Here is a 23476-nt window from a genome sequence, read left to right as displayed (position 1 = left end):
AAAAGGAAGCACAGCTTGCTTAGGTTGATATGCAGTATTCATTTGAATGTAACCAATGAGCATGAGTGTTTAGAGAGCCAATCAGGTGTTAAAAAGATAAAGGACCCCTGACAGTTAAGACCAGTCGCGAATGACTCTGGGGTTACAGCGCTCATCTCGCTTTACTGGCCGAGGGAGCCAACATTTGTCTGCAGACAGTTTTTCCGGGTCATGTGGCCAGCATGACTAAGACTCTGGCGAAACCAGAGCAGCGCACGGAAACGCCGTTTACCTTCCCGCAAGAGTGGTACCTATTTATCTACTTGCACTTTGATGTGCTTATGCTAGGTGGGCAGGAGCTGGGACTGAGAAACGGGAGCTCACCCCATCACGGGGATTCGAACCGCCGACTTTCTGATCGGCAAGCCCTAGGCTCAGTGGTTTAGACCACAGCGCCACCTGCATTATGAGCCATCAAACCTCGGAAATACACTTCCCCCAAAAGGTTTCCACAATTTTTGCTGTGTGTGTGTGTGTGTGTGTGTGTGTGTGTGGAAAACCACATACACAAAAATGGTCCTGAAATATTCAGGAAGGAACCCTTGCTTCTGCTAACAACTGTTTGCATCTTATTCTCTGAGAATATTCCATGGGAATAGAAGGGAACCAGACATTACTGACCTGTTTGACATGCAACTGTGGGAAATTTGAAGGATGGCTGTGTGGGAGCAAATGGTGCTTTGCAATAAATGTTAGATCTTGACAGGAACCCGTTAGTCAAAGTTACTGTACTACTCTAGACCTTGGTGCTTCACGTTGCTTTATTACCACTCTGTGTACTGTAGCTTCATTTTTATTGATCACAGACCCTCAGCACCAAGTTAGGAAAGCACAATGCTTTTTGCTTTTATTTTTCTTGATTTTCATTCTTCGGCCGTGAATGTTCAAACAGGAAATATAGCCGGAAGAAGGGAGCTCATCCATTGCTGTTTCCCTGGTAAGCACATCTTGTGCTTTTAAGAATTGTGTGGCGGATAATGAGAGGCGAAACTAGAAGCAGCCCTGGACTTTTTGAAATGATTCCGTGCTGATTTCTGAGGCCGTCTCTCTGACCGAAGTGTAGTTTAGTCTGTTGCTTGTGGGCTCCCCAGGGACATCACAAAGGCCACGGAGACTAGAAAGTGCTGGACTTCTTTAAACTCTGGGAAAAGCTTTGGAAGAGCGATCTGAAAGTTTACAGTATGTTATTCTTTGAAGGAGAACTACTTGAAAATGCTATTTAACTCCGAGCATGCTTGCTAAGATGTATAAGACTAAATCAAAGTGCTGGAGATACAATGAGGTTGAGGGACTGTTATCCATAATAAATAATCCATAATAAATTGAAAAACATGTTTAGAAGCACTTTCCCCAAAAAAACAGAGTCCTTTTTGTTGGGGATCATTCAGAGGGAAATTCCCAGGTGTCAAAAAAGACTATTTATGTATGCCACCACTGCGGCCTGTGTTTTGTTAGCCCAAAAATGGAAAATGAGCGAGGTCCCAAATAAAGAAGAATGGCAACTGAAACTGATGGAATATGCGCAGCTTGCGGATCTAACCTATAGAATAAGAGAACAAGAAGAACATACGTTTAAAGAAGATTGGGGAATGTTTCTTGAATATATGGGGGTGGGGAATTGTGTACGCTTGAAAACACTGGCAGCATTCAGATAAATTCAACAGTGTAAACAAGTTTTGATGGATGCATTAATGGAATACTGAATGGTTTAGTTTATGTAAAATCTGCAGGGATTTATGATATGCAAAATGAACCATGGAAAGAGAAGAAGGGGAGTCATTGACATTTTAGGATTGTTTAAATGAATATTATAAAGTATAAACCAGAAAATTTAATAAAGATTAGATACATAGATAAAGGACGGGGGTGGCGCTGTGGGTTAAACCACAGAGCCTAGGACTTGCTAATCAGAAGGTCGGCGGTTCAAATCCCCGTGACGGGGTGAGCTCCCATTGCTCGGTCCCTGCTCCTGCTCACCTAGCAGTTTGAAAGCACATCAAAGTGCAAGTAGATAAATAGGTACCGCTCCGGTGGGAAGGTAAACGGCGTTTCTGTGTGTTGTTCTGGTTTGCCAGAAGTGGCTTAGACATGCTGGCCACATGACTCGGAAGCTGTACGCCGGCTCCCTCTGCCAATAAAGCGAGATGAGCGCCGCAACCCCAGAGTTGGTCACGACTGGACCTAATGGTCAGGGGTCCCTTTATCTTTAGGTAGGTAGATAGATAGATAGATAGATATAGATAGATAGATAGAAAGAAAGAAGATCCTGGACTTCAAGGGGCCTTTCGGGTTGACCCACCAGGGCTCTTATGTTCAGTTGGAAGTAAAACCTATGCTCAATGACATGTATGTCACCTAGAAGAAGGAACTCTGAATGCTGTGTGTTGAATCTAGTGATGGCTTTGCCTTGTCAAAAAGTGCTTCTGTTCATGCAAGCCAGGACACTCTGTTTTTCCTCATCTTCCTGCAAACATGCCCGTTATTGATTTCTGCGGATGTTAGGCAGACGCCTTTGGTGGTGGGCTGCAAAAATGCCTAACTCTTCTTGCCCTGCCTGTGTGAAATTAACCAGCAGAGGGTGCTTTCTTCTTTGAACAGTTTATGCTCTACGTGGCAGTGGAGTTTCTCTGGGTCTCTGGCCATGATCTTGCCTCTGAGAAAGGACCCTATGGCATGATGCAACACCTTTTCAGGTGCAGTGTTGGGGTGTCCCCAATAGGGCAGTGGGATCAGCCGTCTTCCCACACAGTGCACTTGAGCAGGGCCAGATTTAGGTTTGATGAGGCCCTAAGCTACTGAAGGTAATGGGGCCCTTTATATGTCCAGCTGTCCTTTGTCAACAACAAATTGTTGCTGTTTTTTGTGTTGAGTATATGCTATATGGTAATTTATGGACCTAATAGGTATCTCAAGCCATTTGCACATGCAGAATGTAAAGTAAAGGGGCCCCTGACCATTAGGTCCAGTTGTGACCCACTCTGGGGTTGCGGCGCTCATCTCGCTTTACAGCTTCCGGGTCATGTGGCCAGCATGACTTCTGGCGAACCAGAGCAGTGCACGGAAATGCTGTTTACCTTCCCTCCAGAGTGGTACCTATTTATCTACTTGCACTTTGACGTGCTTTCAAAATGCTAGGTGGGCAGGAGCAGGGACCGAGCAATGGGAGCTCACCCCGTCGTGGGGATTCGAACTGCTGACCTTCTGATCAGCAAGTCCTAAGCTCTGTGGTTTAACCCACAGTGCCACCCGTGTCCACCCATGCCACTGCAGAATGTAGGCACCCTGTATATAAAAATGATCAAACCAGTGATATTTTAGGGAGCAGGCTAGCAGGCGGGGCCCATGGCTTACATCATAGGAGCCTACACAACACAAAACACTGTTGCTGTATGTCGGTTTTATTTTATTTGTTTTTTATTTTATATTTTGGAAATGTACACCCAGTTTTTTCCCCCTTTAAACTTTTTTGGGGCCCCCATGAGAGTGGGGCCCTAAGCTATAGCTTGTTTAGCTTATACGTAAATCCAGCACTGCACCTGAGAGATACTTTGGGTGCATCGACACTTTCGCTTGTCCGAAACATTTTCCCTTTTCCTGGGAAAACCTGCTCTTTACCACTGAATTGGAGCAGACATCAGTCGAGTTTTCTGCGGATGGATGTTTGCTCCAGTTCGGCAGTAAAGAATGGGTTTTCATGGGGGGAAGGGGCAGGGCAAATGGAAAACCGCTCAGATCCGTTGCCCAGAAAGCATGGAGCACATGGAAAACCTCTCGGAGCTTTCTAGGCACAAGTGAAGCGTGGGCAAGCTCCCACTGGCCGTGGCTCTCCAAGGTTTCTGAAGGGGTTCATGCACAGTCCTTGCCGGGGATTAAATTTGCAACTCTCCAAATGCTCTGTCACTGAACTGTCGCCCTTCCCCTAGCCATGGCTGGGAGAAGACACTGCTGCTTACCGTATTTTTCGCTCTATAAGACGCACCAGACCACAAGACGCACCTAGTTTTTGGAGGAGGAAAACAAGAAAAAAAATATTCTGAATCCCAGAAGCCAGAACAGCAAGAGGGATCGCTGCGCAGTGAAAGCAGCAATCCCTCTTGCTGTTCTGGCTTCTGGGATAGCTGCGCAGCCTGCATTCGCTCCATAAGACGCACACCCATTTCCCCTTACTTTTTAGGAGGGGGGAAAGTGAGTCTTATAGAGCAAAAAATACAGTACTTGTTACACATCCAGTTCCCCTGCCCTTGAAATTCTTAGAAACTTGGGTAATTTTTAGCAGCCCTGGGTGTGCCTTGCCCACACCCTGCAAATGTCCTAAATTTTCTCTCTTGCCCACAGAGATGTGTTATTTTGAAACGTGTGGAAAACAAAAGGGAGGTGTTGGTGGGTCAAGGCAATATTCGCACTGGGAGCGGATGGTGCGAATCAAGACAGATTCCTGCCTGCAGGCTTACACTCTAAATGGACACAATACGCAGGAGAAGGGGAGAGATTGGAAAGCGAAAGAAACGAGCGAGAGTTCAGGTTTTGAAAGGTCGAGTCGCAGCAGAGGAAATGCAGGACAAACTGCGTCCTGTATTGAATCAGTAGCAATTCGCACTGAAGTAAGGGACAACCCTGTATTATCGGTGGCTGCCTTAATTGTAGGGCAGCCCTCCCTTTGCAGTTTTTACCTCTGGTGAGTTAGGATTAGATTGTTTGTCTAATTATCCACAGGATCTGTTCATCCAACAGCCGGAGGGGAACAAGACTGTTTGCAATGCATGTATTCAGTGGCGTAGCGTGGGGGGTGCAGGGGGGCCCGGCCGCACCGGGCGCAACATCTGGGGGCGCTCGCTCGCACTCGCAGCTCTCTGCCCCTACCTGGCTCACTCACTCTCTCTCACTGCAGTGCTGGCTGTGTGAATCCGAGCCGAGCCGCTGGGTCGCCGCCCACTGTGGAGGGGGTGGGTGCCAGGCGTGCAGTGCGGAGAGAGAGCGAGGGACTATCTGGGGGAGGGACAGTGCAGCGGCCGCCCAGCGCAGCGCTGAGCGCGGGAGAGAACCACACCAGATCAGCCCAGGCAGCAGCAAGAAGAAGCTGGCAGCGGTGGCAGGTTAGGGGTTAGGGGGCGCAAATTACTTGCCTTGCCCCGGGTTAGGGGGCGCAAATTATTTGCCTTGCCCCGGGTGCTGACAACCCACGCTACGCCGCTGCATGTATTTGCGCTGGCTGCAAAAGGAGAGGCTGAATTGCTGCAGCAGAACAAGTCTGTTTGCAGTCCAAATCTGTGTTTGCATTGCCTATATTTACTTTGGGTCAGGAGAGAGCTGTTGTGCCCAGCACTTAGCAGAGCGGCAGCAGAAATAAGGAGGGTCTTTTTGCAGGTGAAGTATGACATTAACTTGGGTCAGGAACAGGAAGCTGTGCTCTGCACTTGGCGGAACAGCAGCAGTGAATGAAACTTAACACAACGCATTTGCAGTTTGCCTTGGGTCAGGATTCAGGAGGGAAGAAGCGATGACGCTTAGCCTCATCACTTATCAAGGACAGCAGCGGGAGGCATGGAAATCGAGGGGGGAGATGGGACAGGTTTTATAGAGCCCATAAAATTGAGAGACAGGGGGATTTGTCACTGAACGCAGCTCTGTGTCAGCACTGGGAGCAAGAGGAACTGGCTTTTTTTGTACTTGATACTGGGCTGGGAGAAAGAGGCGATGGCAAATGGAGGTGGAGAGACAGAGAGGGTGCATTGAAACCTGGAGTTTGCGCCTAGCAAACATCAGGGGTTGGGTGAAAGGGAGCTTGTGTTTTCTGTACTCAGGCACCGACAGTAGCCAGGAGCAGGGGGTATGGAGCTTAAAACTGAACTGTGTTGTTAAGGGCACCCACAGGAATTTTTCAGGGTGGTAAATTAACAAGTACAGTGGTACCTTGGTTCTCAAACTTAATCTGTTCCGGAAGTCCGTTCCAAAACCAAAGCGTTCCAAAACCAAGGCGCGGTTTCCCATAGAAAGTAATGCAAAACGGATTAATCCGTTCCAGACTTTTGAAAACAACCCCTAAAACAGCAATTTAACATGGATTTTACTATCTAACGAGACCATTGATCCATAAAATGAAAGTAGTAAACAATGTGCTGCAGCCACACAATCAATCAATAGCTGAACTGGGTTCCACACAGTCACAAAAAAGCCACAAAAATGCAAAATAGCAAAAACAGACCGACCTCAGCGTGTGTGTGGCACTCAAATCAGAAGCGTAACACTCTAAACGGAGCCTGTTCAGCTTCGGAAAAAAGTTCGCAAACTGGAACACTTACAGTGTTTGGGTTCCAAGTTGTTTGAGTACCAAGGCGTTTGAGAACCAAGGTACCACTGTAAGCATAACTAGCATCAGGGAACAGGCATTTCGGGTGACTGAGGGGTGGCAAGGCCTGGGGAGACACCTGCCCTCTGAGAAACTTGTATTCCCGGTCTTACTCCTCCATTGTTTCTCAGTGGGTATGTCTGCTGTTCATTGTGGCATACGATCCGGCCGGACCTTATTTCAGAGTGCAAAAGCCAACCCTATAAATTGCGATTCCTTAGCTTTTAAGTTCTAGCAAAGTTAGCCTCTGTCTCACGCCTCGAGATCAAAAATGGCAAAGCCTGCCTTTGAGGTTTGTGCAGTTAATCTACATTTGGGCATACAAGGAAAAGCGATCTGCTCATATGCATACAAAAGAGCCTTTGGGTGAGTTTTGGTGACGTACACTTTCTTCCCCAAACAAATATTGATTCAGAATTGTCTTGGATAGGGTGGCAGTAGCTAATGCTTAGTGCTTTAATTACTAAAATGAGAAATGCCCGGGTTGTATCCTCTAACTTAGAAACTCAATACCTCATACCAGGTGTGTGGGGGGGGGGGCGCTTTCTGTGTTGCATGGGGGAAAAAACTCTGCACATGCTTAAGGGTGCTTCTCCATTTGTTTGCAAAATGATGCATTTTTTATTGCATTGGACAAGCATTTAATAAATCTTTCATTGTGCGTTGTTTTTACGTTTTCCGGCTTTTCGTTGATTTTATATGTTTGCGAGCTTTGAGACTATTGTCGTATAAAGCAACAAATATTATTTTTACTACCATTACTGTTAACAAACGGCTGGAGGCAAGGCTTTTATGCCCCCTGACACTGTTATTAAGGATTCTTTATTCCTTGTACAGTAAAACCATAGTTTAAGATAAGATGCCTTTGAATTTATGATGCAGGTGCCCCGTTTATATCTCTTGAGGGAAGGTATTTGTCAATGGCTAAGAATTAATGCAACCCATTCACCATAGCTTAAGCATTTGTGAGAGTGTGTCTGCAGTGTGTTAAGATTATTCCCATACACAAATGGATGTTAGTTCCAGAGATCATTAAATCAAATCAATTTAAAATCACTAGTCAGTAAGAATTGATTTAAATCATTTTTTTACTGAAAGACTCATTCTTGCTGGTATAATCTTAATATTTACAACCAGATGAAGGTTTCATTTTTGGAATAATAAACTTTCAGAGTAGTTTTTACAGTTATATGAAAAATTACTGATTTGATTAGTAATAGAAATACATAGACAATCATGAAATTATTGTGAGGTTTAATAAGTTAACTGTTTATATTTGGACAACTTTTCTTCTGTACTGTACTTTATTGGAAGGAGAAAAATAATCATTTCCTTAATAACAATTTCAACAATTTATTGAACTAAAACAATAACATTATAGCATATGTATCCATGTTTGTTAACTGATGTATTTAAACAATATTTTTTTTAGGAAAAAAAACCTTAGACTGAGTTTTAGCACACATGAAAAACTTAAAACAAATCCTTATTTCCTGACGAATAGCCTTTGGACTATAATGTAACTTAAATAGAAAACTATCTTTAGAAAGATTTTTCCTCCAAAAGCATTTTATTTTAAAAATCCAATTTAAATTTTAAAAAATCCAATTTAAATTTTTAAAATCCATTAAAAAAAAATCATATGGGTTTTATCCACCCATATGATTGGCGACTATTAGCCAAGTCACTGATCCTATCCCTGCATCTTGAAGGGGTAGTTATTTCACTGTTTACTTGAGTGGAGCAGCGTCTTTTCATAGGGATGCTTTGGTTCTGAGGACTACGGCGTCAGGGAAAGCGACGAACGGTCAGAACAACTGAAAGTTTGGGAGCCGCTGTTGTATGCGAACGAGGGGCGAATGCAAGGAAATAATCTCTGGTTACTTGTTAACGCAACAAAGGCCCCAGTGTTCTGTCTCGTCTCTGAATAGAATTTTATGTTCTGGAAAAAGTTGTCATGTGAATCCACTCGTAAGTGCATCAACTGACAGAACGTAATTACTGGACACGCAGGAAGCAACTGAAAACGAATGTACTGTACCTAACTTTTAATTAAAACTCACCCCCTCTGAAAACCCAGCACCCCCCTCTCCTCTGTTCAGTTCCTGGAGAAAACACTGAGGGAAGCTACTTGGCTCTGCTGTGGAGTTGTGACTGAGAGGGAAATAGCTGGAGAGAGGTCTGAAGAAATTCAGGTCATCCTCTGCAACAAGCGACAACAATTAGCTAGAACGTCGTTCATCGCTTCTTCTCATGCTGCACAGAAAAAGCATTTTGGTTCCTGAATTTCATTCCAATGGTGCAGGCAAAATATACCGTAGTTTTCGCTCCATAAAACGCACCTGACCATAAGACGCACCTAGTTTTTAGAGGAGGAAAACAAGAAAAAAAATATTCTGAATGAAACAGTGGATGTATGATTTTTGTGGTTAATGCCTGTGGCCGCAGACATGTGATTTGACAGTGAGTTTGGGGTAGCCCAATGCAAAAATCCTGAGGATCCATGTGGATCTGTGCTTTGTAACAGTGGGTGCATGTGTTTTTTGGTTCAGGCTGTGCTATGTGATCTGATGGTGCAGGTGCTATGGACATGCTATGTGATCTGATGGTGAATTTGGGGTGACCCAATGTAAAAATCCTGAGGATCCATGGGCTTTTACCTTCCCCCTCCCAGGCAGCCACCTTTATCGCTAGCATCCCTTATCTCCCTCCCCGATTGCTTTCCAATCAGCTGCTTCCTTTCAACACTCCCTTCCGACTTGTTTGCCTTAGTGATTTTTCCTTAGCTGGAGCAGTTTTTTGCTTCTCCTTTTATTCTAATTTCTCTCCTCATTGCTTTAGTCTTCCTGTCTCCTCTCCTTGCAAGTTCACTGTCTTTACCTCCCCCCTCCCAGGCAGCCTCCTTTATCGCTAGAGTCCCTTGTCTCCCCTCCCGATCGCCTGCTGATCAGCTGCTCAGTGGCTTCGTTTCAACACCACCTTCCCTTTTTCTAAAAACAAAAAAAGCACGATCTGCTTTTCGCCCCTGGGCAATTCGGCTCCAGGGACCACGCATTCACTCCATAAGGCGCACAGACATTTCCCCTTACTTTTTTGGAAGAAAAAAGTGCGCCTTATGGAGCGAAAAATACAGTAACTGATAGAATTCTACAGGATGGGGTATTAGTGTATGAAAATGTCCCGATCTAGTGATCTCCAGGCACACACCTCCTGATGGTGATCTCTGGTGCCATCCTGGCGCCCAGACATCTTCACTTGGTTGCAAGTGGTCGAGAGCCGGGTGCAAAATGCGCCTGGCGACTGGCTAATTTCAAACACTGGCCAGACCTGCCTCCCTATGCCACCTCTACAGCAGACTATCAGTGAATAGGTGCTGCTGGTCTCCTCCAACCCCCAGGAACGAAATGGTGGGGGCCGTGACAGTGTTTGATTCAGGCAAGTTTGATTCTCTCCCCCCTCCCCGCCCGCCTTGTTCCTGATGTAGATTTTCACTTGCTCTTTCCTCCTTGGTGGAGGGACACCATTTTGTGGTTTGCCTCAGGTGCCAAAATGTCTTGGGCTGGCCCTGTTTCTTTATTAGAATCTTAGCCCTTATGGGAGGGAGATGTTTAGACAGGACCTATTGGAAAAGAAGGGCAGACTGATGTCTTCCGCATGCGCTCCCCTCTCCCCCATAGCTGTCAACCGTCCCTTATTTGGTGGGGAAGTCCCTTATCCCAGCACCGTTCCCCGCTGCTATCCTTTATTGATGATGTCCCTTAAATTTCCCGGGTTTCGAAGGAAGCAGCTCCTCTCCCTCCCTCCCTCCCCACCTGCTAGGAAGGAGGGAGGCTCCAAGTGTGTTGCTTGACTGCGTTACTCACCCAATAAGGAGTCTAAGAACGACTGGGGGGTGGAGCTTGCATGCCTTGTGCCGATCAAATCGGCCGCGTTGCCTGGGGACTGGCCTTTGCTCAGCGCTTCCCAGCGGAGAGGTGACGGTGGTTTTCCTTGCTGCATCCCCTTTCCCGGGTTGCTGCGCTGTGGGAACCACCGCTTGAGGCTTCGTTTGGCTGCTGGCTGGGCTTTCTGCCTTTGGCTCGGAGGGGCTCAGAAGTTGAACATACCTGTGCTGGGAAAATCCCTTATTTTGGCTGCTGATCCCTTATTTTCGAGGCTGCTGGTCCCTTATTTTCAAATCTGTAAGTTGACAGCTCTGCTCTCCCCGCCTTCTGATTTTGCTTCCATAGCATTCCAGGCAGTGTTAGAAACTGAGATAGGAAAGCTAAATGACACCTTAAACTTAGGTTATGGGTGTTAAAACAGAATGTTTAGGCGTGATTTTTTTATACCAGTAATACGAAGCTGAAAATGAACTGTGGTTAAAATATTATGTTCATTTTTCACATGGTCTAGTCCTTCCCCTGCCCACCCCCATAATATTCTTAAGAGGCTCTCTTCTCCAGTCGTCAGAGAGTAGCTGGAAGTGGGGAGGCAGAAAAAGGTCCTCCTTTCCTTCCACTCTGCAGCTTTCATTTGAAATTTTAGGCGCAGTACTGCACCCAGAGCTCAGAAACTGCTCGTGCTAATGAAATTCCCTGTTGCAAAATGCGCCTAGAATAATGGCAGTTCCAAACACTCATTCCAGGACATTTGCAGTAGTGCTGCTATCAGTGTTCGAAACTCCCAGGCTCTGTAAATGTACAGTGGTACCTTGGGTTACAGACGCTTCAGGTTACAGACTCCGCTAACCCAGAAATAGTACCTTGGGTTAAGAACTTTGCTTCAGGATGAGAACAGAAATCGTGCTCCAGTGGTGCGGTGGCAGCAGCGGGAGGCCCCGTTAGCTAAAGTGGTTAAGAACAGTTTCAGGTTAAGAATGGACCTCCAAAACGAATTAAGTTCTTAACCCGAGGTACCACTGTATTTGCTTGCATGTATTATTATTATTTCTTCTTTTAAATGTAGTCCCTGCCTTTCCGTAGAACGTCCAAGGCACCCACTGGACATAATCACTATCCAATAGGTATGATTGTTGCACCGAAAATGCACAACATACTTCAGGAGGAAAAACAGCACTTGTGGGGAGTAGATTTTGCATTTCCTGTGTGCAACTTGAATCGCTGCATTCAAAACAAAACAGAACTGTGCGAAACCGGTTTGGCCAGAGCAGGATACGAAGAATTAACATGTGTATTGTAGTCAGTGTCTGAAGTTACCAGGACACCAGGAGCTTTGGGGCAATCCAGAGGCAAGGGCAGCCAGAGGACCAAGGAGCACATAAGAGCTCTGGAAGACCTAAGCCATGTTCAAGCATTGTTCCTGACCAGGAAACAGCAAGATGCGTAGCGGGCATGAGGCCATGTTGAGAAGGAAGAACTCCAGCTGTCAGAAGCCTGCTCACTTCCCCAGTTAAGTCACTGGGAAGTCAGGGAAGCTCCACAAGTTTCAGTAATTCAGTTGTTATTGTTGTTTAGTCGTTTAGTCGTGTCCGACTCTTCGTGACCCATGGACCAGAGCACGGCAGGCCCTCCTGTCTTCCACTGCCTCCCGCAGTTTGGTAAACTCATGCTGGTAGCTTCGTGAACACTAGCCAACCATCTCGTCCCCTTCTCCTTGTGCCCTCCATCTTTCCCAACATCAGGGTCTTTTCCAAGGAGTCTTCTCTTCTCATGAGGTGGCCAAAGTATTGGAGCCTCAGCTTCAGGATCTGTCCTTCCAGTGAGCACTCAGGGCTGATTTCCTTCAGAATGGATAGGTTTGATCTTCTTGCAGTCCATGGGACTCTCCAGAGTCTCCTCCAGCACCATCATTCAAAAGCATCAATTCTTCGGCGATCAGCCTTCTTTATGGTCCAGCTCTCACTTCCATACATCACTACTGGGAAAACCATAGCTTTTACTATACGGACCTTAATCCATATTCAGTAATTCAGTAGACCCCTCCCAAAAAAGGCTTCTGACTAAACCACTAGACATGACTGAAAGAACCACATCTGTTTCCCTACGCCATCTCTCTCTGTCCTGTTTCATATAAAATGATGGAATCGGTTAAAAGGGCATGCAGTCAAGGGAAGCCAAGTCCTGCCGCCCCTACTTTCTCTTAGGCAGCATCACCCCAGGTATTTTTCTCCCCTAGCCTGGCTGTCACCAGATGGAAGAATAAAAATGACACAGTGGTACCTCAGGTTAAGAACTTAATTCGTTCTGGAGGTCCGTTCTTAACCTGAAACTGTTCTTAACCTGAAGCACCACTTTAGCTAATGGGGTCTCCCGCTGCCGCCACACGATTTCTGTTCTCATCCTGAAGCAAAGTTCTTAACCCGAGGTAACATTTCTGGGTTAGCTTCTGTAACCTGAAGCGTATGTAACCCGAGGTACCACTGTATAAGGTGTCAGCAGGAAATGTACTCCCCAGTCGGTGTGTTTAGGATTGCAACCCGGGACTAGCCCTAGAAAAGTTGGCCTTCGTGCACTAAATCTTGTGAGTCCTGGCAAACAAGGCTTGCTTCTGGCAACGGAGCAACTGGCAGCTCGGTCTTTAATTATTTCCCTGTTGCTTACAAAGTATCGGCTTCCGTTTCCACCAGCTTCCCTATAAAACAACAACAAACCCTGCATTTCAAGGGAGCCTTAGCCACGATACATCTCATCTCTCTCTCAGCTTTGTTAGGAGACCTGAGCAAGCAAGCCCATAAATCTTCACCCTGAGGTTGGCATCAGTGGCAGAGAAAGCGGGTGCGGGGGTTGCGGCTCATCCCGGGTGCCATCCCTGAAGGGGGGGTGACAAAATCCCCCCTGGGCAGATTGCCGCCACGCCGATAGGGACACAGCGCACTGTGGGACCCATAGCTGTCAATTTACAGATTTGAAAATGAGGGACCAGCAGCCTCGAAAATAAGGGATCAGTAACCAAAATAAGGGATTTTAGTCAACCAGCAGCCAAACAAAGCCTCAAGCGGTGGTTCCCACAACGCAGCAACCCGGGAAAGGGGATGCAGCAAGGAAAACCACTGTCACCTCTCCGCTAGGAAGCGCTGAGCAAAGGCGAGTCCCCAGGCAATGCGGCCGGGCACAAGGCATGCAAGCTCCACCCCCCAGTTGCTCCTAGACTCCTTATTGGGTGAGCAACGCAGCCAAGCAACACAGTTGGAGCCTCCTTCCTCCCTGGCCGGCAGGGAGGGAGGAAGGGAGAGGAGCTGCTTCCTTTGAAACCCGGGAAATTTACGGGACAACGTCAATCCAGGACAGCAGCAGGAAATGGCGCTGGGATAAGGGAGTTTCCCGCCAAATAAGGGACGGTTGACAACTATGGTGGGGCCTCAGCCACCCTACAGCTGGGGGGGGGAAGGCAGTGGGTGGGATTGGCTGTCATGGGCGCTGCGTCGCCAGGTGCCCAAGAGGCTTCCTCCACCGCTAGTTGGCATTTCCACCTGGGAAGTCATTTAGAAGCCTTGTTTGTGCCTTCCCAGCTTTGGGAACCAGCAGGTCTTGAGGACAGCCTTGTCGGAATTCAGACCTCTCTTCTTTGCAGTTGGACTTTTCCTACTGCCTCTCCACCTGCCCCTTCTAAATCTCTCCCCGGGTCACTCTGGAGTCTTCTTGCTGTTATTTTTGCATAGAGTACAGCACATACTTTCGTGGCATCCTAATAGGCTTCATTTATACTACGTGAAGACAAGTTGTCTCAGGCCTGTTTACAAACCCCTAATAAGCGCCAGGCCACCCAGTTTGTCCAGCTGACGGCTGTTCTCAAGTGTCAGTGCGCTACCAGGTTGGACTTGCAGGGAACAAGTGCCTCGACAGAGTTATTGCTCTGGGCATCATCATATATCATTTATTGATGAGGAAAAATCATTTGGAAAAGGTAGAAGAAGCGAGTATCTGATCTAATTCTTGCCGATTCTTCTTACGTGCTCCAGAGGCGTTCCGGACACCTTTAAACGTGTCCCCTTAGAAGCCCTAACTTACCTGGAACGTAACCAAATACAGTGGTACCTCGGGTTAAGTACTTAATTCGTTCTGGAGGTCTGTTCTTAACCTGAAACTGTTCTTAACCTGAAGCACCACTTTAGCTAATGGGGCCTCCTGCTGCTGCCTTGCCATCAGAGCACGATTTCTGTTCTCACCCTGAAGCAAAGTTCTTAACCTGAGGTAATATTTCTGGGTTAGCGGAATCTGTAACCTGAAGCGTATGTAACCTGAAGCGTATGTAACCCGAGGTACCACTGTATTACTATTCAGGATTCAAAAGCATGTAATCCTCAGTTTAGGCCATCTCCTCTTTCTTTGCCGTACACCAGCTCACCCCTGACAACGCAATGTCTTCAGATAGCAGCCACAAATGCTGGTCCAAAGTCAGTCCAGAGCAGAGTGCCAACAGTGGCTCCTACATAGTCACAACCAGGCAGGAGTCAAGGTCCGAGGAAACAGAACCTGGGCAGAAGATCCTCACCGTGAGGGACAAGTTGCTTGGATGAAGGAGCAAGTTCTATTTGTAGTTTTTTCTTTTTTATTTATTTAACATAATTGTCACGAAATATAAGCAAAATATTGCAAATACATACATACATAGATACATAATCTTTCAGATAAGCACATTTATATGAAAAAAGGAACGAAAGAGAAGAAAAGAAAAAAGAAGAAGAAAAGTTGGAAGAATTTCTTCCAAGTTTATTCTACAAATATCTCAATATGAAAATAATAATAAAATTTCATTGACTTCCATCGCTTACACTGCACTTCCTGTATACATTTTAAGCAAAATCGTATCTGTTATTCCGTATTTTCCCCATACAATCTCACACAAATATTCTAATCAATAAGTTTTCTAAATCTTTCATAAATCTATTCCAAACACAACCAATCCCTTACATTTAATCCTTGTCTACATAAATAATTATTTAGACATTTCCATTGTTTCTGGATTATATTCTTTGGTTTTTGTCTTATCAAATCAGTCAACGAGTCAGGAGCAAGTTCTAAGGTGAAGACATCATTAGGTCTAACAGTGGTTCTCAAACCTGGGTCCCCAGCTGTTGTTGGACTACAACTCCCATCTTCCCTGGCCACCGGCCCTGCCAGCTAGGGATGATGGGAGTTGTAGTCCAGCAACAGCTAGGGACCTAAGTTTGAGACACACCGGTCAGGTATGTCAAGGCTGGCCCTTGTGGGTGGTGGGCAGCTTAGGCTAGTACTGCAACTCCCCCCGGCGTCTAAGAGGATTGTGTTGTAGGCCTTAAAAAGTGGCTTATATCTGCCGTGGGTTAAGATAGCAGAGGCTTAGTGTGGTCAAAGCTTGTTGAGGCTTATGCCGAGAGTCACATTACATGAGAACGAAGTCACTTCTGCATAAGGCAGCGTGAGAATCCAGCCTGCATTTTTGTCATGTTTGGTGAATGCATATGTGCCTCCCAATGTACACAGAGGCAAGCTATGACTAGTAGCTGATTCTTCCCTGCGAGCATGCGGTGAAGCAGAAATATTTTGCCATGTGTCAAACCCCACTGAATATTTTGAGTACAGGAGCATAAGTTTCCTATGTGGAAGTTATTCCCATGCCAGGAATTTTCTTCTGGTCCGGGCGGTCCTTATTCTTCCTTGGATTACCGTGGCCCTGCCGTGGTTGCTGTCAATTCTCTCCTCACCCTCTAGAAAGATATTTGCAATTTCAATTCTGCAGAGAGAGACTGTGAGCTAAAGGCTCCAGCCGCTTCCATTTCCTGTTCATTTATTTAATGTTACTTTTATGTCCCAACTTTCCCCCATGGAGTTCAATGTGTACAGGCTTCTCCCTCCACCTCCATTGAATCCTCACAACAATTCTGCGAGGTAGGTTAGGCCAGGAGATGGTGACTGGCCCAAGTACACCCAGTGGGCTGAGTGGAGATTTGAAAGCTGATCACCCAGGCTCTGGTCTGATGCTGGAACCACACAAGCTCTAGTTTCTGCAGAAAATTCACCCAGGGGAAAAAACAGCAAATTCCCCATTGCTAGGGAGAAAACAAAACCCACAGCCCTCCTCCTACTGAGCCACTGTTGACGACTGTAGAAATATTTGCCCGACAGCTGGTGTGATCCCTGCCCCATTGGGCTGGAACGGGTGGCATGCATAGTAGATGCCGGTTATTTGAAAATGACGACATTCAGTCACCCTCCAGCCACCATCACACCGAGGCTGAGCTTGCCTGCTTTCCTCATGCGACACATCCTGGTTTCAGCCGACTGTTTCTGCAAAGGACTTTTTCCTCCTCTTCGAGCCGGCGAGTCCCTCTCCGCCGATTCCACCCCGCTCTGCCGAAAAGAATTGCAGTTCTGGCTGCTGTCCAAGTGAGAGGGGGACTGTGCCAGGCAAGCTGGGAGGAGGAGGAGGAGGACGATGAGGCCAATGACATGACTCAGATGAGCTCTTCTAATTATAAAGCACAGCCGGGGGTGGGATGGAGTATTTAAAGGTGTCGGAAGGACAGGAAGACGATTTCCTGATGCCAGTTCTTCCTACACTTCAGCCAAGCAGGACACACACAGCATGCTTCAGACTCAGGGTGATAACTCTACGACCCAGTTGAAATGAGGAGTGCAGAATATGGCACCTGCTCTGGTAGAAAAACCTGACCAAAGGTAAGGGGGCAGTGTGTCCAATTTTAGCTCTCTAGTACAGTGGTACAGTGGTATCTCAAGTTACGTTACCTTCGGGCAACGTAATTTCGAGTTACGAACGTGGCAAACCCAGAAGCGTTTTATCGCGCCGTGCGTGTGCGCAGAAGTGGCGCCTGCGGATACGGACTTTTCGTATAGGCTCCCAGGGCGAATTAAGTTCGTATCCGGAGGGTCCACTGTACTTTGGTTCTCAAACGCCTTGGTACTCAAACAACTTGGAACCCAAACACTGCAAACCCGAAAGTAAGTGTTCCGGTTTGCGAACCTATTTCGGAAGCCAAATGTGCTCTGTTTTGACTATTGCACTTCAGATTTGAGTGCCACACTTCCGTTTTGAGTGTTAATGCTGAGGTCTGTCTGTTTTTGCTATTTACTTTGCGTTTTTGTGACTGTGTGGAACACTGCAGTACATTGTTTATTACTTTCATTTTATGGATCAGTGGTTTCGTTAGATAGTAAAATCCATGTCAACTTGCTGTTTTAGGGGTGGTTTTTAAAAGTCTGGAACGGATTAATCCATTTTGCATTACTTTCTATGGGAAACCGCACCTTGGTTTTGGAACGCCTTGGTTTTGGAACGGACTTAGGGAACGGATTAAGTTTGAGAACCAAGGTGCCACTGTAAATATTTTTGGCCTCTTGCATTGATGCGGGTGCTGCATCAACCAGCCTGTGTCGTATAGTTTAATTTCTATTCCTGTCCTGGTTTTTGAGGCATTGCTCTACTGCAGCTGTTGTTGAGAGAGTTTCTGATATTTTTTTTTGAAGGCTTGGAGCTGGTCAGAGCTACAAAGGTCTATAGCTATCACACATCCAAAGGATTGGCAAGGGTTATGTGAGGAGACTTGTGAGATGCCTGGAGGTGAGCCATTCCTGTTGCAGGGTTTTTGTTGTCGTAATGGCAAGCGTAGTGATCCGTCAGCTTGGGCCTTCCCAAATTCAGACCTCGCCTCTGTCATTAACCTGTTAGGCAGGCTTAGGCAGTCCTCCAGCGGCAACACAAGAACAAATTACTGACCTACTTTACAGGGATGTTGTAGAGGTTTGCAATACAATGTGGCTGATATTTTTTACATGGCATTGTCCTATTACAGACTGAATAGCAGACTAATTGTTACAGTTAGATAGTATCACATATAAAGAACTTTATACATTTTCTCCTTACCAATCTACAGTGGTGCCTCGGGTTACAGACGCTTCAGGTTACAAACGCTTCAGGTTATGGACTCCACTAACCCAGAAATAGTGCTTCAGGTTAAGAACTTTGCTTCAGGATGAGAACAGAAATTGTGCTCCGGTGGCACGGCAGCAGCGGGAGGCCCCATTAGCTAAAGTGGTGCTTCAGGTTAAGAACAGTTTCAGGTTAAGTATGGACCTCTGGAACGAATTAAGTACTTAACCGGAGGTACCACTATAGTTGCTGATCACTATAATTTACCTGTGCGTTGGATTTTGGAGGTCAGACTCATCTGCAGTTTTTAAAAAAACAATGGTTTAGGACAATTTTTGCCTTGGCTGTTTGCCTGGGTGAAGCAGGCCAGTGTCTGCCAGACTCAACCTCTGTTTAAACATTAGTTGGGGTCGATAATGTAACCCCCCCCCCAAAAAAAAGTCTGGTGTTTTTATGCTCAGGTGGTTTTTGTTTACAGGAGGGGGAAAATAGTCCCCATGATAGGAAGTTATACTTTGGGGTGTTATTTACTATGTGTAATGACAATGAAGGGACGCGGGTGGTGCTGTGGGTTAAACCACAGAGCCTAGGACTTGCCAATCAGAAGGTCGGCAGTTCGGATCCCTGTGATGGGATGAGCTCCCGTTTCTCGGTCCCTGCTCCTGCCAACCTAGCAGTTCGAAAGCACGTCAAAATGCAAGTACATAAACAGGTACCGCTCCGGCGGGAAGGTAAACGGCGTTTCTGTGCACTGCTCTGGTTCGCCAGAAGCAGCTTAGTCATGCTGGCCACATGACCCAGAAGTTGTACGCCGGCTCCCTCGGGCAATAAAGCAAGATGAGCGCCGCAACCCCAGAGTCGGTCACGACTGGACCTAATGGTCAGGGGTCCCTTTACCTTTACCTTTAATGACAATGAAGAGTCACTACAATGTGTAATACACACACACACCCTCCCCAATATGCATAAGGACAACCATGGGAGTAGTTTTATGTCATGATTTGTTGTTGCTGTTTAGTCGTTTTGTCGTGTCCAACTCTTCGTGACCCCATGGACCAGAGCACGCCAGGCTTTGTCCATGGGGTTTTCTTGGCAGGGATACTGGAGTGGCTTGCCGGTTCCTGCTCCAAGTGGATCACGTTTGGTCAAAACTCTCCACTATGACCTGTCCATCTTGGGTGGCCCTGCACGGCATAGCTCATAGCTTCTCTGAGTTATTCAAGCCCCTTCGCCACGGCAAGGCAGTGATCCATGAAGGGGGTCATGATTTGTAGCAAGGGCCAAAGACCTGATCTGGAATGTATTCATGGCTTGAATTGTAAAAAAGGCAATACATTAAAAAAAAATACAGTGGCACCTCGGGTTAAGAACTTAATTCGTTCTTGAGGTCTGTTCTTAACCTGAAACTGTTCTTAACCTGAAGCACCACTTTAGCTGATGGGGCCTCCTGCTGCCGCTGCACGATTTCTGTTCTCATCCTGAAGCAAAGTTCTTAACCCGAGGTACTATTTCTGGGTTAGTGGAGTCTGTAACCTGAAGCGTCTGTAACCTGAAGCGTCTATAACCCGAGGTACCATTGTATTGGTTATGGGGCGAAACGAATGGTCTGGGAACAGCTGGTGTGGTATCATTGCTGAAATTAAGCAGGTACAGACAGACCTTATCACTCCCTTGGATGGGAGAACACTGGGAGAGTAGGATATATTTCTTAAAAATAAGTGTTCACGTTGCTTTCTTCACACCACTGCAATATTATCAACAAGGGCCAAGGTTGTTGGCATCTTTCTTTCATTTTTTTTGGTCAATTTTTTATTAAACTTTAAAATGTTCACATATATATTCCAGATTCCAAATTTATTATACATTTCTCTTTAAACCTTGGCTTCCTGGCGTTCGCTCCACACTGTTCTTAATCCCATCCCATTTACAATATTGCATTCTAACCAACATTTTGCCTAAGGCACATTATTCTATTTCATGTATTATCAACCTTCTACCACTCCTCATGTTTCAAATCCTGCTCGCGATTTCATCTGATTATATATTTTTTTCAGATATTCCAAAAAGGGCTTCCATTCTTCCATGAATAGTCTGCCATTCTGGTTTCTTACTTTTGCCGTTAGTTCCGCCAGTTCTTCATAGTCCATTCGCTTTAGAATCCATTCTTCTTTTACTTATTTCTTTCATTTTTTAAGCAGCTAGTGCCTAGGTTGATTCAGTTGTCCAGAATAGGCCAGCAGGACTTCTGATTCCTAAACAAAGCCCACATGGAGACTTTCTGTCTCTCTGGAGCACAACATGGTAAGAAGGAAAGCACATTTTTCCTAAGCTACCTTTCAAAACAGGGTAAAAGTAAAGGGACCCCTGACCATTGGGTCCAGTCGTGACCGACTCTGGGGTTGCGGCACTCATCTTGCTTTATTGGCCGAGGGAGCCAGCGTACAGCTTCCGGGTCATGTGGCCAGCATGACTAAGCCGCTTCTGGCGAACCAGAGCAGTGCATTGAAACGCCGTTTACCTTCCCGCCAGAGCGGTACCTATTTATCTACTTGTATTTTGACATGCTTTTGAACTGCTAGGGTGGCAGGAGCTGGGACCGAGTGACGGGAGCTCACCCCGTCTCGGGGATTCGAACTGCCGACCTTCGGATCAGCAAGTCCTAGGCTCTGTGGTTTAACCCACAGCGCCACCCGCGTCCCTTCAAAACAGGAAGAACCATATAAAGATCCTTGGAGGGAAGGGTAGGGGGAAATGTAATACAGTAAATACAAAGAACAACACAATTCGCACTGTGTTTTAGTGCTGAGGAATATGAACTGGGGAAGAAGACAAAAAACTTGCTAACTCACAAGACGTCCACCAGCGGATAGGTTGTGAGCTTAAAGTAATTTAAGAATATATTCCCATTGTTCATTTAACTAGCAACAAAGTTTCAGTGAAAGGAGGAAGGACCATCTGCCACCAAAGCCACATTTTAACCACAAGTCTATAACTCTTTCGTTCTGTGTTCAGGACCAGGATGCTGAGATACATTCTCTAAATGCAGCAACGCTGTAGAAAGGCCAGGAATGAACGGGACAAAAGTGAATGCATTCTTTTATCAGCAGAAACGGGGACGCCAACAACATCTCCCTCTCTTATTCTTTGGTGTTTTCCGGGGGAAAAAAGAGCAGGACATTCCATTAGTTTGCTTCTTAGCAGCTTGCCCCCATGGGACCCCTGTTCCAAAAGGCCCCAGTATTGATGTAATGGAGTCGCAGCTGTGGGCAGCTCTGGCAGCAAAATGATGTCACTTTAAGCTATGGCTTCGCTGAACGTGATTTGATTGTTCAGGGATTTGGGGCTAGGGCTGCAAAGGGGAGCAAAATGTTTGCAGTGGAAGCAGCCATGTTCCTCACTCTTAACTGGGCATATCTGTAGGACTTTACAGCATCTGCAAGAAACACTAAGTAAAGGTAAAGGGACCCCTGACCATTAGGTCCAGTAGTGGCCGACTCTGGGGTTGTGGCGCTCATCTCACTTTACTGGCCGAGGGAGCCAGCGTACAGCTTCCGGGTCATGTGGCCAGTATGACTAAGCCACTTCTGGCGAACCAGAGCAGTGCACGGAAATGCCGTTTACCTTCCCGCCGGAGTGGTACCTATTTATCTACTTGCACTTTGACGTGCTTTCGAACTGCTAGGATGGCAGCAGCTGGGACTGAGCAACAGGAGCTCACCCTGTTGCAGGGATTCGAACCGCTGACCTTCCGATAGGCAAGTCCTAGGCTCTGTGGTTTAGACCACAACGCCACCCGCAAGAAACACTAACAGATGGTAAAGAGGGTGGGGGAAGTAAATGGAGGACATTTGTAAAATGTATGCCCTCTGAGTTCCCTTTTGAGCCCAAATATTAACCTTAGCTTTTCTTCAAGCAACAGAGAATGTAGCCATTCATAGGGTGCATCCAGACTTCCTTTTGCTCTGCACTTCCAGGCACATGTCTCGGCTTTAAAGATTTGCATCTGAGCATTTCTTTCTTTCTTTCTTTCTTTCTTTCTTTCTTTCTTTCTTTCTTTCTTTTTATCGTAGCCCTTTCCCTGGGAAAACCAGTGTTTTACCACTGAATTGGAGCAAACAGCAATCTGTGGAAAGCCTGGCCTGTGTCTGGAACACATGCTTAGAAATGTTTCACAAATGGAAGTCTGGATGAGCCCTCAAATGTTGGCATGCATGGCATCTCTGCTGCCACTCACCATGTTTCATGCGTAAAAATTAATGTGCAAAAAGAGCCAACACATCACGGCAGCAGAATGATCCTACAATAAGACCTTATGCAGCATACAGGCAAGACACAACTGGGCAGGCATTAAGAAACCAAAGTGTTTCCCACAGTGCACAACACCATGGGTCAGCCCACACAAGGGCTTGAACCCGGAGCATCACCAGCAGCCTGCAGGTAGCTCCATTTCTGAGCAGCAAACATGCAGGGCTTCGCCCTAAAGTCTCAGGGCAGCTTACATCAATTGCAACACAACATTGATATTAAAAACACAACATTTAAAACAACAATATAGGAGACACCAGACTTGCAGCAGTAGAGACCGGGTTCCTGTTGAGTTTTTGTGTGTGTGTGTGTGGAATCCCGAACCAGAATACCTAGAGCAGTTTTGAGATAAGTGTTAACAAATTCTGAAAAGTCAAATCCTTGTTGGGCCAGACCATTTGTGGTTGCCGCATCCCCCAGAACATGATTTCACCTTGGCTCTCGTCAGTAGGGTTCCCACTTGTATGTTCTTGAGTTCTCCAGATGTAAGAAAAGAGTAAGGCAGCCAGCCCCATGACAGATATGCACCTGGGATGTGTGTTTTCTTGCTAAGCCTTAAAACTGTGGTTGTCTCTGGCTGCAGAGTTTGATGGGTCCCTCTTCCCCTCACGGCTATGAAAATGGAGTGGGAGAAAGTGGGGGAAGGGTAGTTTCAGTGGGAACATCGTTTTTAGCTCTTGCACATGTAACATGACACCATTACTGTGGGAAACATGCAAGTGGCGCTGTGGTCTAAGCCACTGAGCCTCTTGGGCTTGCTGATGGGAAGGTCGGCGGTTTGAATCCCCGCGATGGGATGAGCTCCCGTTGCTCTGTCCCAGCTCCTGCCAACCTAGCAGTTTGAAAGCACGTCAGTGCTAGGAGATAAATAGGTACCACTGAGGCGAGAAGGTAAACGGCGTTTCCATGCACTCTGGTTTCCATCACAGTGTTGTGTTGCACCAGAAACAGCTTAGTCCTGTTGGCCACATGACCCGG

General features: G+C 46.4%; 1 protein-coding gene across 50 annotated transcripts in view; it reads left to right on the top strand.

The window, feature by feature from the left end:
* Nucleotides 1-23476, top strand: part of SORBS1 (sorbin and SH3 domain containing 1) — a 192319-nt gene that overhangs the window by 56106 nt on the left and 112737 nt on the right. For 12 of the 50 annotated variants that reach the window (XM_083615416.1, XM_083615412.1, XM_083615413.1 and 9 more), the window contains exon 1: nt 16618-16983. The exons of 2 other annotated variants lie outside the window; for them this stretch is intronic. In XM_083615416.1, coding sequence (XP_083471542.1) covers nt 16949-16983 — 35 coding nt within the window. In that variant the 5' untranslated portion in view covers nt 16618-16948. Of the gene's footprint in view, nt 1-16605; nt 16984-23476 lie in introns of those variants that run through there. 36 more of the 50 variants (XM_083615415.1, XM_083615400.1, XM_083615403.1 and 33 more) reach the window with 9 other exon arrangements.

The sequence above is a fragment of the Podarcis filfolensis genome, assembly GCF_964270895.1.
Source record: "Podarcis filfolensis genome assembly, chromosome: 5".
NCBI lineage: Eukaryota > Metazoa > Chordata > Lepidosauria > Squamata > Lacertidae > Podarcis > Podarcis filfolensis.
Note: the sequence above shows the minus strand (reverse complement) of the source record. Positions and strands in the feature narration are given on the sequence as shown.